The sequence below is a fragment of the Scatophagus argus genome, chromosome 10 (genome assembly GCF_020382885.2).
Source record: "Scatophagus argus isolate fScaArg1 chromosome 10, fScaArg1.pri, whole genome shotgun sequence".
Lineage (NCBI taxonomy): Eukaryota > Metazoa > Chordata > Actinopteri > Scatophagidae > Scatophagus > Scatophagus argus.
In genome coordinates this window covers 21,348,182-21,363,396 of record NC_058502.1, presented here as the reverse complement: position 1 = coordinate 21,363,396, position 15,215 = coordinate 21,348,182, and the positions used below count along the sequence as shown (strand labels likewise).

Here is a 15,215-nt window from a genome sequence, read left to right as displayed (position 1 = left end):
ATGCGGTTCATGCACATATTCAGTGTGCTGTTTTCATTGTGTTTGTGTAGATGTTATTTTTCCACTGAATCTTATCTGAAACAAAAGGCTTCATCTTTGCTTCTCATTAGTGTCTATCCTTGTCAAGACTCTGACAATCAGCCTGATGTCTTCTTTCTCCACAGCCGTGCACTGTAGCCTCTGTCTTTCAAACAGGGAATTTGTTGATTTTATGCTCAGGTTATTATTTCATTGTTTGACTACATGTAGCCATGCAGGATGTATATAATTTAAAAGTACATGGTCTCAATATTCTAAGTATCCAGCAAGAAATATATTCGAAAAACAGTTATTTTGTATCATTTCTTTTGGTCTGTGGAAAGAAACCCTGAAATAGATAAAAATAATTGCCAATATAATGATTGTGGTGCTGACCTTTCTCTCATAATACATTCATCTCTCTGTGGGGTTGGGTTTTATCTGTATGATGAGCTCCCATCAATAAGGCTTTAGTGCATTGAAGAGGACAGTCACAATGAGTCACAAGCTAAATCTCTCGATAATCAAATGATCCTAATTCAACAGCAATGGGGAATTTCTTTAAGTGCCTCTGAGACAGCACGTCCCCCTGCCACCATGAAAATTATTTCTGTAAATCATGTTGTAATGACAGGCAATGACTTTGTCCCCTAGAAAATGCTGCCAGAGAGACGGATATCAGGTTATCTTCGGATGTTATGTGGCTGTACATAAAACAACATTACTCTGTCTAATTCAGGTGGTTTGATGTGGAGGCTCAGCGAGACCCTTAGGTTCTCCAAAAGACTCCCTTTTAGGATTGCCAGCCTTTGGAGAATTGAGTAATTTATGGAAACCCAGCTTTGTGATAGATGGTATTCCAGATGGTAAGATGTCTCTCGCCCAGTCCCCCATGACCCTACACAATAAGAGGGCACAGATAATGGATGGATGTATGGATTTTAGAATTGTAAACTGGTTTTCCACTGCCGTTCTCTAATTATTCACAAGTAATTTCTTGACTGTAATAACAGCATGGCCGCCATTCTTTGTGTGGGTGACTGTTGACCTTGATACAGTGGATAGATATCGGGTACTGTAGATAGCACTAGGAATATCACAATATCACCAAATCAAATTTGGTGATCAATAACAGTACCTGTGAAATTCCATGATTCTTGATGCCCAAAACCTCTCTGTACTTTCGATACTAAACTAAAAACACCCCCACGCCTCCAACATAGTGAGGCGCAGGTTCTCTGCTAATTACAGCTCATGGTCTTCCAACAGTGTGTCTGATTTAGATTTAGTGTTTTGGGACCTTAAAGCGAGACTATGTGAATTATGAAAGAAGAAATCACGCATTTATGTTCATACAAATTAAAAGTTTAACAAAACACAGCCTTGCTCAGTGCAATAGACTAAATGGTTTTGCTGTCACAGTCGTGTTTGTTCTGGTATGACCAGTAGCTTATTTTGGCTGGTGTTAACTAAGGTTAGCCAATTTATAGTTGAGCAAGTGACATTATTTCAGTTTGTTTTTGACTTTTTTTAATTTGTGTTACTACATTACACATTACCTTATTACATTACACTACATTTTTGCATTACAGTTTCTACATTTGAACAAAAAATAATAGCAGTTACATTAAATTACTAAAAATACCCTGCACTTTAGCTGCAATAAGAGTTAACCAGCACAGAGAAATAAAGGAGAAAAGTGTTGAGTTTAACAGACTGTAGCTTAACATCAAATGAAACATTGTGAAGTAAATGTGACTGGAAGTAAATGATGCATAAAAACAGCATTTCTCTTCGTTAAGAGAAGGTGACAGAATATGCAGAAGAATATAGAAGGCTTCATTCAAACTTCATTCTCCAGCATTACATTATAGGAACTCTTCAAAATGAATGAAACAATAAAGTTTTACTATAGGCTTCAGAACTTTAGTTTAGTCATTTTAGTGCGTGAAGACAAGGTACAGTGGTATGGAAAATGAGCTGTGTGAATTGTGTATCAATAAACATGCTGAGATAATATTATAGTTCTTCTGATTCTAAATGTGTCCCATTCCGTTCCTTTGTTTATTCATTCCTATCTAATCTCAATTTGTTGATTCCATAATTTGACTTAAAATCCGCTGCTGCAATGATGAAATTTCCCCACGGGCATCATTAAACTTACATCTGATCTCATCTCATCTCCACCATGTGTTTGTGTGTTCCCTCATCCAGCAGTGGTCTGCTAGGATGACGGTCCAGCAAAGCAGAATAACGGGAGAGTTCACTGGCTCTCAGTTCGAATTCCCTGTGGGCGGGTTGGAACAAACGTCCATGACCCTCAGTGCCAGCTAGGCTAAGTCCCTGCAATCTGTTCCCCCAGCTAGAGACAACTGGTATGTCCGCATGTGTGTTTGATAGAAAAACGGAAATCAAATTTGGTGTGCGCATGTCGATATGGTCCCGTCTATGAGTGCGAGCAGAACAGAATTACAAATATGTCGTCTAACTTCACTGCTGAGATATTTGAATTGAATACATATGAATAGTGGACTATGGGACGATTAACAATGTGTGTGACGCATGTTGACAGGCTGACGCAGGCTGTGAGTGTGTGTGTTTGAAGAACAGTGAGTATTTACCTTGGTGATGTGTCATAACAGCAATGTGCCAAGCTGAAGGTCGCTGCGTCTTTCAGGGTCCCTGTGAGTAACTCTGGGTGAAGCACGCACATCCTTTGCCCCCCCCCTTTCCCTTTCGCTTCCTTCCTTTCTTTCTGTCATTCTTTCTTTCTTCCTCCTTTTTGCCCATTTCATTCATTTTGCTCACTCTGCTTATTCCACAACTTCGGCTCCCTATAAACTCTCACAGGAAACGCTTGAAATTTCAAACTAAAAGGCATATTGAAAGCAACGGTGGAGCAGTCCTTCAAACTTGCCACATTTTTTGTTTTAAGCTGATGTTTTTTTTTTCATTTTCATTGATGAAACACGTATTGCCTGTGAGATAAATACATTCATTGCCACTGGAGAAGGAAGCGCAGGGTTTGGATTAATAGCAGTGGATTTTTTTCGGACAATCACTGTCCACGGCACCTTTCGAGTGTTTAGCCAGGCCAGACGGTCTGGAGGAGAGGAGGAAAGGAAAGGCATCCAGGATGGGAGCCAGCTTGGGCTTAACACTGATCCTGGCTAATGTCTGGTTACTGTAAAATGAAATGGATAAAATGAGGCTCAGGCCGGCCAACAAACAGAAAATCAGAAAATCTTTACAGAGAGCTGTCTCCTCCACAACACCCTGGGTCAAGCTGTTGCACTTAATGGGTGGAAGTGTGTTCTGAGTCAAGGACAAGGGGAGGAGGACTCTGTGTGTGATTTTTGGGACTCAAACAAAGTCAAAGTTGATGGGCAATGTTTCCACGATGTCCCACTTTTAATGTGAAGATTGTGACATGTTATCATCACTGTATTGTTGTTGCTGTTTACATTCACCCACATGCAAATGTACACAATTGTATCGTATGTGTAAATATGCAACTGATATCCAGTTATTGATCTGCTTTATTTATATTTATTACCTGTTGCTTTTTTTGTTTTTTTTACATGATGGAAACGACAAACTTATGCAACCCAGTTTTGTATCAGGACTAATAACTTGATTCTTGATGCGAAAATGTGTTCAAATTTACTGAGCTAAATTCAACACATGTTGAGAGTGAAAGTCCATTGACCTTGGAAATAATATGAATGGCAAAGACTCAAGGTCTGTTTAAAGTGAGACTGCTGTATGTAACATTTGTTAAAACTGCTGCCACTGTGCCATAAGTGACGTAGCAGTATGTCATAATATAACAGAATCTGGTTACAGTCTGTGACACAGAAACATCCATTTAAAATTAGCTAACATTAGCCGGCATAAGCTCTTGGTCATACCTGATCGAGTATATCTGTATAACTTTTTCATCACATCATCATCTGTGTTTTTAATTTATGTCTTGTGCACTTACAAAGTGGCACATAAAAACCAAACAAACAGAACCTTAGTGTCAGTACATTTTCATATTTCATTCGGACAAACAGTATGACCCCACAGTATGAATGTGGAGAAACAACACTTTGTTCCCTCTCTGCATTGGGCGTCAAACCTCACTTCATCAGGAACTAGACAAAACCATTATAGAACATTTATGCAACTGTGTCTGAATGACATAAGCCAAAAGCCGTCACTTATACAGATAGATGTAGCCAGTAATGTTGCTTTGTTTAAGAACAATGGAAAATGTTTGAGAAAAAAAAAGAAAAATCATGGATGCATTTATGTGGCTTCCAAACTGCTTTCTTTGTCTTTGTTCACCATTATAGTGAAACTGAACTATAAGCTCAAATTCGCTCTCACTTAATCTTCCCTATCAAGTCAGCAACCGGGGCACATACTGAAGGCATGCACACTTTAATAATAAATTACTTCAACACAGCCAGGAGTCACAAGTTCAGGTGTGTTAGCATTTAAACATGCAAGCAATGATTGAAATATTTTCAGAAAGGAAAAGATGGCTGAAGAAGTCTAAGAGTTCGCACATCAGTCCCCACTATGTGACTATGGGCAGTTTGTCTGAAAAATGGCACCATGGTGTCCATCTGAGAAAGAAACTCATCACTTGATCACCTCAAAACAAAACCACATTAAGGATGTACATAAGTATGCAGAAAGATTCTTTGTTTTAATTTTCAGCAACTTGAAGCAAGTCTTTATTCCAATATTTCTCTGCCTTTAAAATTGGCTGATGAAAGAGAAAATAGAAAAAAATACTAATGATTCTGAGTGGTGTGTTATGTTGATGATGTAGCCTGTGGTATGATCACAAGCTCTCCTTTGGATATGAATGTACAGGAACATGATTAAACTGTCTTTCCCTTGACATCAAAGGGTTAAAAGCACCCGCATCTGCTCCCTGTTCCGCCTGCAGCCCCCTCATGGAGGCACAGAGTGTGTGTCTGTGTGTGTGTGAGTGACACACACTGCCTGAGTAAATGCATCAGATTGTGTGTGTAGTTTATTCTCCAGGGTTTCAGGCACTGCATTGTGTCCGGGTGTTTTTGAGGCTGTGATTGGAACCTGGCTGAAGTGGCGAAGCTGTGAAACAGGGATATATTTAGGAGCTGGCCGCATCGCTTTCATTTACTGTTCTTACTGTCAGTCAGCTCTAGGTGTGTCAGTACAGCAGTGTTTAGTACAGATGCTTGAACTGCATTCAAGATCAAATAGAACCTGTTTAGCACATGTATGTGATTATAGCTTTTCTCTCTTAAAAGGCAGATGCAGCCAGTGGTATACACACTGCATTATTCTAAGTTCAGCTTACAAAAGCCTTACCCAATAAATGAACACATCAAGAGCCCAGTCACACAAGTCATAGTGAGTAAGCCTGAGGATGAGAGCTCAAGCCTGTAAGTGTCCTTTAATTGTTGCTAGGCAACTGCAAAATCATCTGTCAAATGTATGATCTCATGGAGCTCTGTTAAGTTACAGACCAAGATGTAACACCCTCCCGGTGTCATAATTGTTAATCTCAACGAAGAGTATCTTACGTCAACTGTATCTAAATATAATCATTTCCTACTTGTTAACAAAACTTAACCATCTTATCCTTTAAGTTGCAGTAATCAGTGATTTTATTCTGTAGCTGGTGAATACAGTGGAGCATTGAGCAGCTAAAGACAAAGTTTGCAGTTCAGCAATTCATTCATTAGTGTACGGGGGTAAAATCAATCAGTGCAAATCTTTAGCATCAAGCTCAACTCGTGTAACTGACAATTAGTAGATCACCTTGACAGAACTCAACTTGAATGAGGAGAATGAGGAGATTGAGACAATAGGTCACACACATCTGCTATGGCCTGTTTGCACTGTGAGGGTCCTGTACTCTTGAATACATTGCTTGAGTAAACTGTGAAATAGAGTGTGTTAGTGGTTAGCTTGACACGTGTTTCCCTGTCTAGTGGTGCAGAGTAGAGTAGTGTGCCGTGTACCAAATGATTTAATTTGTTTTAAGACACTCAGAAAGAAAGTGTTTGTTGCTGCTGTCATAGTGCGATAAGCACAACTAAAGTACTACAAAGTGACAAAGCTAAGATGTAGCTGATTAATCTAACAAATCAGTACTGTGGTATAACAATGGAAAAACTAGACTACAATCGATAACATCATCTCTAAAACCGCTTCCATAGGTGGTTAGGTGTGTTTGCTTTTTGGGATTTTCAATACAGATTTATTTTCTGCCTTATTTGTCACTGTCCAACGTTATTGAGCCTGCGGTACTGTGCATATAAACATATGTATTTCTGAATACCCCACAGAAACACAGTTGCTTTGTTGATGGTGGTGGGGAACATTACCCGAGAGAGAGAGGGAGATATATATTGAATGCAGTGTATGGGTGTATGTTTGTAAAAGAAACAGGATATAGTGTATAACAAGCAGTTGAAATTCAGGAACGACAGATTAAGAAGATAAATAGAAGAGGTGATATGCAGTATCCTCTGTGGATGCAAGCTACTGCTACAATATATTTTCTCAATCTCTGGCATAAAATGCATCATTATACATATGCAACTTTGTGCGAGGGTTCATATTACAGTGAAGTTTGGTCTGAACCCATTCAATCTTCTCTCTCGTTGCCCTCAGTGTCATTACTACGGCTGGTATGTAAATTTGTGCATGCTGGATTGCTAAGAACACATCTGGTGGATTCATGCAAAAAAGGAAGATAGACCCAGATGCAGACATACACACACACACAAGGCAAGGCAGGTACAGGTTCAGCCTAGGGTTCAGTTTCCGATGGAAAGCAAAGGCATAGGCATCAATGGGAACTGGTTGGTCAGGATGCACCGGGTTGGTTCTGAAATGACAGGAGAATTTGTAACAGGGGAAACCGGGCAGGCTCAAGAAGGATTTATGACAGTTGGTAGGTGTTTTTTGGATGGAACTAAGTTCAGTTCAGTTCAATTCAGTTTATTTATATAGCGCCAATTCACAACAAACGTTATCTCATGACACTTTCCAATTAGAGCAGGTCTAGACCAAACTCTTTCATTAAATTGTATTATAGAGAGCCCAACATTCCCCCTTGAGCAAGCACTTGGCGACAGTGGCGAGGAAAAACTGCCTTTTAGAAGGCAGAAACCTCGGAGCAGACCCCGGCTCAAGATGGGCGGCCATCTGCCTTGACCGGTTGGGTTGAGAGAGAGAGAGAGAGAGAGAGAGAGAGAGAGAGAGAGAGAGAGAGAGAAAAGATAAAAGATAGACAGACAACATAGAGAGGGTGTCCGCCTCCCAGAGGGAAACTGGAAGATGGTTCTATACAGGAGGAACTTGAAGACTAAAGGCTCTGGTTCCCAATCTACTTTTGAGGACTCTAGGAACCACAAGTAGTCCTGAATTTTGGGAACGCAAAGCTCTGGTGGGATAATAGGGTACTATTAACTCTTTAAGATAGAAGGTGCCTGACCGTTCAGGGCTTTATAAGTGAGTAACTAAGTAACTAAGCCAGTGGTATCCCGATGTGTAAAGTCTTTATGCTAATATAGGCTAACCAAGTCCAGTCTCCAGCCCCTGGAAAGCTTTATACATAAAAATATGCTGCAGGTTTACTGCATATGGCGTGATGTCGGGCCTGTATTTTATGAGGAAGTAGGGCAGCAAGGTGGCGGGCCCTGAAATATTTGGCACAAAAGTCATTAAGTATTGACCTGAGGGCCTGGATCAGGGACACACACACACACACACATATGCATGGACCCAGATGAAGAAATGTGACCACAATGTGACATACACAACAGTGATATGGCAGGGGAGGTCAGCAAAATTCTCTGGCAAAGTTCGGCTAAAGCTGGCAGCTTGTGTGGGCGTGTTCAAGTTCAGGCTGTGTGTGTCAGTGTGTGTGAGCGTGCGTGAGCTTGTGTAATATAAGACTGTGTGTGTGTGTGTGTGTGACCAGAGGTCCTGTGTTAAGGACAGGCCTGCTAACTAGGCCAACAGCTGCTTCCCTGGCAATTCATCTTTGAAGCCCTTTTTCCTATTATTTCAACACCGGAACATTTTGCATAATAATGGAGCTAATGTTCTAGCACACTGACCATCACACATACGCACCACATTAACATGTACACACACTTTATTTAAAATTTAAAATCCCTTTGTAGATGCGTCTGCATAAAAAATACAAGTGTCCAGGTGTCAGCTCCAAGCCTGCTTTATATGTTATGTATTCAAATAGATGCAGCATATTCACCTTCGATGTGTGTGTAGCAACACAGGTAGTGGCTAGTGGTGTGACTATGCACCACAGAAATTAGACGTAGTTTAAATTAAGAATAGCTGTCACAATCGCAGAACAGTAAAGGCTGGAAAACTCACGTGCACACACACACATTTTCGCCAGCCCTTTTCTCTTCCTTCCTCTGTCCATCACTCTGACACACACAGTGAGGTGCACTGAAGCAAAGCAGAGCACACAGCTGTGAACCAGCCCAGAGGCCTGTCTTTCTGTGTGTGTGTGTGTGTGTGTGTTTGTGTGTGTGTGTTTGGCAGCATGGACCACTGAGACACAACCAGAGGCGTAAGCAGGTCAACATGAGAACGAGGACAGTGTGAATGTTTGTGTGTGTGTGAGAGAGAGAGCAATAGAGGGAGCCACACAGGTTGATCCAAAGAACTACGAGTACTCGCTCTGTAATTAGAATATTCATCACCTTCACACACACACACACACACACACACACACACACACACACTGACTGGTTAAGCTGTGTTTGAGGGTTGATAAATGACCACAGTCAGTGGTCTGCTTCTCTTCCTCTCAACAGCTGCTGTACCACATGCTCACTCGGAGTTGGACAACGTGGACAGCAGGCCTGTAGCTTCACCAGGGTAAACAGGCACAAACGGCTGGTTATGCCACACAATGTTGTGTTCACTGCAGTCCAAACAGAATCTCCCCTCCGCACCGATACGCACTGGCATGCTGGGTTTGGAGTCCTCCTACATGGTTAATGCACATCTTCGCTGTCATCTGAAGAGCTTCTGACAGTCTCCTCAGTATTTTCCTGATATCACAGTGAAATATTTCACAGTGAAATACTCTCAAGAGATTTTAATTATAATTTGACATTTTTGTATGTATGTGTGTCTTTTCATGATTCTTAATGTATAGTAGTGCCTTCAGACACACATTACACATTTGATACATATAATTCCCAAAATAAAAACTAAAAAAAAAGATACATGACTCTATAGAAAGTTAATATGTCATTAATGCACCATAAGGCGTGACATACACCAATATTTCTGTTTTAATTTACTTCTGTATTTATTTATTAATCCACTTATTGCTTTTTTTCATTGTATCTATTATTTTTGTTTTCAATTGTACTTATTTATTTGTGTATTATTTTTTTTCTTATGTTTTCCCTCTATTTATTTAGCCACACTTAGTTATTTCTGTATTTTTTTTAATGTTTCTTCATGCAGATGACAAATGCAAATGTGATGTTGAGATACTGAAAGGGTCACAACTGGAGAAAGAAGGGAAAACAAACATCCACTTTTTCTTGTCACCATAGTAGACATATGTTTTCTTTTTGACAGGTCACTTTTATAATTGTATTGCATATTATGTATATACAGTAGCTTATTAAGGTCTGTAACTGAAAATGAAATTCCCCTCTAACCCCAGTACGTAAGGATTTTAAAAAGACATTTTTCAGCGAGAACAGAGTCAGACAGACTGACATACCTATGGTGACTGTCGCAAAACGAAAGAACGGGAGAGGATGATGTGGAACAGGAAGTGCTGCCAGTGGCTGCCCATCCATGACAAAAATGAAAGGGGACTGACAGAAAGAGAAAAGAGTCTGTGTCATACAGTCAATGAAGTAGTTCAGAGTGAGGAGATACACCTTTCTAGCAGCAAACTGGCTTAATAGTAGTCTGTGACCGTCTTAAATCCAACCTCAAACTACTGTAGTCTGAGCCAGGCTGGGACCGATGCTCGTCCCAGATTATCTGGTAATGTGAGGTGTTTACAGATCCAGTGTCTTAAACTTCCTGCATTGCTCACAGACTCATCAGAGCCACCTGAAAGTCACACACAAGTACTCACACACATCAGTATGATTATTAATTATTTCTGATTATTTCTTTGGCAGCTCTGATCTCTGCTGGTTGCTGCACGAACTCCTGTAGGAGCGTAAACCTTTGGGAGAGGTGAGTCACATTTACACCCTTACACAGATGCAAGCAAAAAGAAATACGATAAGAAAGTCAAATGGCTACTTAAGGGTGGAGGAACTCCACATCAAGCTTTAAACACAACATCTGGCGTATTATCACCATGAGTGGTTTCTCATGACAGCATACTCCCAGCTGACTGAAAGGGTTAAACTATCAGAGAAAAACAGTTACAGTGTGGACAGATGAAGGTACAGCAGCTCTACTGTACTGTTTTCAGTACACGTAGACTGGTACATATTTACAAATGCCTCCACCCAGGAGCACCACATCAGTCTTGAGGAATATATTAACCGTGAAATGATACATCAGCAAATGTGTTGATCATGTGGCCTTCACAAAGACAATAAACTTCATCCCTGACCAGAAACCTTTGATGAATGGAGAGGTGAGGACTCTATCCAGAGCCAAATGTTGCCTTTGGGTTAGGTGGCAAGGAAGCACGCAATGCTGGCAGAGCAACACAGAAGAGCCAAGTAGGAACATCAGCAGAGACTGGAAAGACCTCAACACCAATAATACCAAAGATATGTGGCACAGTAGAAATGTGTGGGGCAATCAATCAATCAATCAATCAATAAAAATAAGACCAGTTCATGACTTCTGCTTCTTCCATTCGTTACCTATGCTGCCACCCTCTGACTGTGCTTAGCTTATTAACTTCAAACAGGTTGATAGAAACATGCCTGATTATCTAATTTGATTTAAATAATTTTCATTTTCTTTATTATTATTTTTTTTTGTGATGTTTCAAAAGTTTGCTTCAAATTTGCTTGACTATTACATGGAAACAGCTATTGTAAGAAGTTGATATAGAGTTTGTCAGGACTTAAAAAAAGCACTGAGAGGATATGACCTCAGCGTCCCGTAGTGGCAGCTACAGCCCTGACACATGGAGTATTCTTTAGTGAAGGTGGCCTGGTGTATAGTAAAAAGGCAAACTGTGTGTATTTGTGAGTGTGTGTGTGTGTGTGTGTGTGTGTGTGTGTGTGCCAGAGAGAGAGAGAGAGTATGAGAGGTCACCCCGGTGTGACCCATGCTTTAATGCACTGGCCGCAGGGTGAGTGATGGCTCTGGGTTAATATTTAATGATGAAGCAGATCCTAATGGGGGAATAAATCAGCCTCCATCTTAACCTGGAGACTAAGGATCCTTGCATTCTGCTGAGCACAGGCTTCACACACACACACACACACACACACAAACACAGTTGCGTTTCCATCACTTTTGGGGACATTACATAGACTTACATACATACTCCTCTAACCCCAAAGACTTCACCGTAATATTTAATGATTTACGTTGTGGGGAGTAAGGTGGGTCCTCATCATGGGATTGTCTAAACAGATTTTTGTCCCCACGACTACAGGAACACGCGTGAACACACACACACACACACACACACACACACACACACACACACACACACAGTAATTGCACTGTTTCCTTCTTGTCTTTCAGTTTTGATTCGTCCTGACCGTGACATGCCTCTTGATATGCTGCTGTGACAAGACATACCGCAGAGAGAGAGAGAGAGAGAGAGAGAGAGAGAGCAGAAGAAGGTTGGATGGGTGGAAAGATGAGTGGATCGATGCATAACCAGATGGATAAATGATCATAAAATTCAAAATCAAGTAGTGAAGGGCGAGGGAGCAGATGAGTGAAACATGGCGACAAAGAGGCAAAACACTGGAAACACTTGAACACTCTCTGCCCTGTCTGCTGCTGCTGCTGCTGCTGCTGCTATGCATTTCCTGTGGACCACCAGAAAAGACTGAATGTCATTGTTCCGATGAGCAGAGGCTCATACCTTGCCAAAATGAAGAGTGGAAAATAAATAAGACAGCTGGGAATCTTTGTGTTGCCAACAAAAATAGTCCTACCTCTTTGGAAAGACAGAGCCGTTGTGGATGAAAGAAGCTGTACACTGAAGAGCGACTCCTCATGCTAACACTGGAAGTCCCCTCTCTTTACAATCAACACGCCAGTGATTATTTTAAAACTTACGGGCAACATGTGATGATAGTAACTACACTTCCAAAGTCATTGTGCACCTGGGATTAAAGCACAAAAGGAGTTACTGAGTCATTCCAATCCAAGAGATATTTTATTTGAAAGAGTTGAGTTTTTTAAAAGAGAAGTATGCTTTATTGCAAATTTGGTTATTGTTCTCTACCATCAATGGTAACATTGTACTCACCAAAGTAATTACTGACATGTGGGAATAAGGCAACACTGCTACAACAAATATGGAAAGAAACACAAGGTGGTCGGACAATAAAACAGGTTTTAAACAAGCTAGTTTAGATGCTCCAAACCACTTTAGGTGACTGCTTTATTGTGAGACTGTCACTGAAAGTAACTCACTGAAAGTGAGAGTGTCACAGTTGGTAGCAGGGCTGACCAGGGTCAACCCGTGATGGCCTCCAACTTGGAGACCTACTTTTGTTGTAGAGACTGAAGAGAAACTCTGGCTCAGCTCTCAGTCCATTTGTAGTCCGCTGGTTTGGAATTTCATTTCTAGTTTCATTTCTGTGATTCTTTTCTTACACGCTGCAGTAATTAGCTATTAGCTAGTTAAGTGAATGGTTTCTTAGTCTTATGTCATTGTAATTTCTATATCTCTGGACTTTGATTTGTTGACAAAAGTACATTTTGAGGACTTGATGTCCTCGGCCTTGGGTAATTGGAATAGATGGATTTTTCAGCATTTTTTTACATTCTACAGACTGATTATGATTCTGATTCTGACAAAACGATTCATTGAAAAGTATTAACATTAATGATAATAAATGCAGAGATGCTTTCATTTAACAAATATCAGCTTCATCACAGTTTACTGACTGCTCTCACAGCTGCCTACAGAGCTGTCTGTGGTCACAGTTTCATATTACTGCAGTTTTCATGCCTTTGATGAGACGTCTTATTTCCACGTCCTCTGGTGGATGGACCGGAAGGGGCCTGGGATGGGGCTGAGTGGCACAGAAGGTACACATTGTTCATTTGCATGTACTTCTTACGTTGTAATGATACAATGCTGGATGAAAAATGCTTATAAAAGCATAAACGTTGAGAAATGATACACATTTTTAGGTTACAGCTCCTCAGATGACAAAATTTGTTGCTTTTCTTGTCATACAGCTTTAAGATCAACTGTCGGTTTTTTTGGTTAGACAACAAAAGATTTTTTCACAATTTTTAACATTTCACAGACGAGTTGATTTATGGATAAGTCAATAGACTCATAATAATAATCAGAAGGAAAACAGTAATAAAACAATGGTCTGTTGCAGCCGTAAACTTGATGAGTACAATGTTATTATTACTGTTAGCGATTATACTGACTAGTTGTAATAAAGACAAATTGCACTGCGGTTTTTTCCTTTCTCTTTGGAACTACAGCCACACAGTAAAAGGTTAATGAAGTTTGATACAGCAGTTACCAGCACAGCAAGCATTTACCTACAGTTTGACAAAAATAAGCAAGTTCCAGTTGCCATATTTGGAAGTATGTGTGCCCTCTGTGTGAAATTTTGTTCCTGCGTAGTTGCATTTACCCAGGGAGCTGTAATTGAAAGGGTTCCACAGAGAACATATAGAGAAGTGGGAATTTAGGTGTGTTGTTGTTTAGGGGAGAAGAAAGGGTTTAGTAATTTTCTGCTCCTTGTTCAGCTTTTGTGTCAGGGTCCGTCCCTATACTGACAGTGTTATAGTATTCTAAACCTTGTGTCAGCGTTCAGTCATATGTACGGTGCTGTGTGTGTGCTTGTCGTTTTCCACACTCCTGAGTATCTTGCCATGGACAACATGACTTGTGCAACATTTTATCACTGCACGTTAAGAAGAGGTGAAGCTAGCAGAGTAACATAAGATGCAGTGATATCTGAAACAGATTTGAGGGCTGTATGGTAGATATCCAACAATGATCACATTTTTTTTAATGCTTCGAGGCCTAATTTGAAAATTGATTAAATCATATATTCATTCTTGTGGCTGTGACCGGAAAGTTCAGCCATTTCTAATAATGTAATAAACAGGGAGCCAATAAACTAAAATTGTGGCTCTCCCTATTTGCGAAATACATTTTTTCCTATCACAGTTCTGTCATTAATCATTCAGCTTTCCCTTCATTTATGCCACTGGTTGCATAAATGTGCTCGTAGGTTTCTCGGTAGTAAAAGAATCTTCTGAGTTTTTGACAGCTCTGTGTAAGGGTGGGAAAGTGGGGACCTTTTGGATTTAATGATTAAATGCTCCCACAAACCTTCCAAACTCGGCGTTTTGTGCTTTGCTTTCAGAGAGGAAAATAATATTCCCTGAAAGCACAGATGCACCAAATCCAAGGTGAAATGACTTACTGACTTAGCAAAAGAGAACCTAAGGTTGTGCAGTGCTTAGTTTCATCAGGATTAGCATTATGGGATGTCTGTCCTCACCAACATACATGGGGTAATTTATGCCAGAATATTTACTTGCTCTATAAAAGCGGAGAATATTTGCAGGGTTTTCACCAGCAGATGAAATGATCGAGATGTGTTGTCCTAATAAAACTGGATGCTTGGGTGTGCAGAAAATGTGACATTTTAGTTGGTGCACACACGGTGTCTCATAATACTATACACATACAGACATACACACATATGCATTTATCCTGAGTCCATACTGTATAACCTCTTCACCTTGTGAGTGTTTTTTAGAATTGATGACTGATGAAACAAGACAAGTACTATAATATATTATCAAAGACATTTACGTTTTTAAAAGTCAAGAGTAGTATATCTGCTTAGTTTTATAAATATATAACTACAGTTATTATTTTTGACTTCTTGGTATTATAACTACTTATTATAACCAGAGATGTATGTATAAGCTAATAAAGTGTCTTTATGTAAAAATGACTGCTTTGTTCTTTGTATGTATGTGTTATA

The 15,215-nt window shown here is 40.1% G+C and overlaps 1 protein-coding gene across 2 annotated transcripts in view; it reads left to right on the top strand.

Moving 5' to 3' along the window:
* LOC124066413 (coiled-coil domain-containing protein 85A-like) overlaps positions 1-13,066 on the top strand; it is a 33,285-nt gene extending 20,219 nt beyond the window's left edge. Inside the window, exons 3-4 of one of the 2 annotated variants that reach the window (XM_046402762.1) lie at positions 10,206-10,263; positions 11,749-13,066. In XM_046402762.1, the coding sequence (XP_046258718.1) occupies positions 10,206-10,263; positions 11,749-11,764 (74 nt within the window). In that variant the 3' untranslated portion in view covers positions 11,765-13,066. Of the gene's footprint in view, positions 1-10,205; positions 10,264-10,654; positions 10,722-11,748 lie in introns of those variants that run through there. The other variant, XM_046402763.1, reaches the window with a different exon arrangement.
* Positions 13,067-15,215: the final 2,149 nt, after the last annotated feature.